At 39.9% G+C, this 2,500-nt stretch overlaps 1 protein-coding gene across 3 annotated transcripts in view; it reads right to left on the bottom strand.

Moving 5' to 3' along the window:
- The window catches only part of LOC144981150 (uncharacterized), a 210,877-nt gene that overhangs the window by 37,268 nt on the left and 171,109 nt on the right, over positions 1-2,500 (bottom strand). For all 3 annotated transcript variants that reach the window (XM_078929299.1, XM_078929297.1, XM_078929296.1), the window contains one exon: positions 525-650. In XM_078929299.1, the coding sequence (XP_078785425.1) occupies positions 525-650 (126 nt within the window). The remainder of the gene's footprint in view (positions 1-524; positions 651-2,500) is intronic.

Genomic DNA, 2,500 nt, shown 5'->3' with positions numbered 1-2,500 from the left:
CACCATCACCATCACCACCACCCCCACCACCATCACCACCGCAACCACCACCATCACCACCACAACCACCACCACCACCACCACCATCACCACCACCCCCACCACCACCACCACCACCATCACCACCACACCATCACCATCACCACCACCACCACCACCACCACCATCACCACCATCACCACCACCTCCATCACCACCTCCATCACCACCACCATCACCACCACCATCACCACCATCACCACCATCACCACCATCACCACCATCACCACCACCACCACCACCATCACCACCACCACCACCATCACCACCATCACCACCACCACCACCACCACCACCACCACCACCACCACCACCATCACCACCATCACCACCACCACCACCACCATCACCACCATCACCACCATCACCACCACCACCACCACCATCACCACCATCACCACCACCACCATCACCACCACCATCACCACCACCATCACCACCATCACCACCACCTCCATCACCACCATCATTAGAGAACCACTCACCGTTATGACATAAACCACATGAAAATTGACAGCTGTCAACCATCCAAGGGGAGGTCTTACAATGTCCTAGCCCCGCCCACTGCTCACACTTGGCTGTGTCACTGAAACTGTTCTGGCAAACTCCAGCTGGAGAAAAAAGGAAAAGAAAAAGAAACATTAACAAATTAGCATTGAAAGTTTGATTAATTTAGTAGAGAAATACAGTCGGAAGATAGACAGATAGATAGATAGATAGATAGATAGATAGATATATATATATATATATATATATAGAGAGAGAGAGAGAGAGAGAGAGAGAGAGAGAGAGAGAGAGAGAGAGAGAGGGTGGGGTGGAATGACAAGGTAGGAGAGAGATGGTGGGGAAGAGAGAATGAGTGAGTGTGTGTGTGTGTGTGTGTGTATATGAGAGAGAGAGAGAGAGAGAGAGAGAGAGAGAGAATGAGAGAGGGAGATAAATAAATATAGAGAGAGTTCAACTTTTAATTTGACTTGAATGATTTTTTGTAAAGTGCCTTGCCCAAGGATACAAGACATGAAACTTGTAATTAGACACAAAATCATCGTAGCTCAAAGACCTTGTACAATATTCTCCACTGGGAAATACAGTGATAGACTTATGAAATCATTGTACCCATCCATCACTAACCCCGCTCAATATCGCTTGACTTTGTTAGAAGACGAAACAACGTACCGGCAACCTGCCCCCCCCCCTCCCTCTCACACCGTATTTCTATCATCTTATAGAAGGAACGAAATTAACGCCATTCTGCTTTTTATTTTATTTCAATGATTAGTTCTCTCTAAATTTTATCAATCAGACTATAGATAGAATGCGCTTGGTTAAGAAGTTCACAACATTGCCATCTGGAAGTATAACGGACCACACACATAACTGTGTGTATCCATGAACGTTTATAGTCTGGTTAATACAGTTTAGTGAGAATTACTCATAAACGTGGATGGCAAAAAAACAATAACAAACCACGAGTGACGTCATCTTCGTTCTATCTATATCATTCTATAGAAGGAACCAAATTAACTTCATTCTGCTTTTTATTATTGTTTTCAGACAGCCATTTTAATGATTGGTTCTCACTAGATTCTATCAATCAGACTATAGATAATATGCGCTTGGCTAAAAAGCTCACAACATTGCCATCCGGTAGTATAAGGGACTAACACGCAAAAATCTGTGTAACCTTGAACGTTTATAGTCTGGTTAATACAGGTTAGTGAGAATTTCTTATAAAAATGGAAGGCAAAAAAAACAAACAAACAAAAAACAAACAAAACAAAACAATAACAAACCCTGAGTGACGTCATCTTCGTTCTATCTACAAACATTTAAGGTTACACATAGTTTTGTGTGTTGGTAGGTACATCATGACGTTCTAGCCTATTTATAGTGGTGGGGCAAAGATGATTCGGTCATATATATACATATATATATATATATATATATATATATATATATATATATATATATACATATATATATATATATATATATATATATATATATATATATATATATATATTATATATATATATTATATATTTCAACTTTAAAAAAATAAAATATTTCAACCACAAATAATCACATTCACAATGAAAGGACAATACCAGTAGATTTTAATTATTCCAAACGTAATCAAAAAGGAATCACGAAAGAGAATACAACAAAAAAATAAAGCGACGAGACAAAATGCGACAACACCTTCACAATACAAGTCCATTTCGTTCACTCGAAAAATTAAAGAGATGCTTTAATCCCTCAACGGCGAGATTCATATTTCTGTTACATTTTCAGAAGTACGTAGTAACTTTAAATTTTTCATCGAGAAGCAACAACCGCGATATGACTCGAGTTTCATTCAGAGCTCAAATTGCATCATTTTTACTGCTCTCTTGGTGGTTAGAATGATTGTGCCGGTGGTGGTAGCAGTTGGAATAATGGTAGCGATGGTGGTGGTGGT

This window comes from Berghia stephanieae, chromosome 10, assembly GCF_034508935.2.
Source record: "Berghia stephanieae isolate SIO BIC M18660-M18661 chromosome 10, UCSD_Bste_1.3, whole genome shotgun sequence".
Classification (NCBI taxonomy): Eukaryota; Metazoa; Mollusca; class Gastropoda; order Nudibranchia; family Aeolidiidae; genus Berghia; species Berghia stephanieae.
The sequence above is the reverse complement of the archived record's forward strand: the minus strand, read 5'-3'. Positions and strand labels throughout refer to the sequence as shown.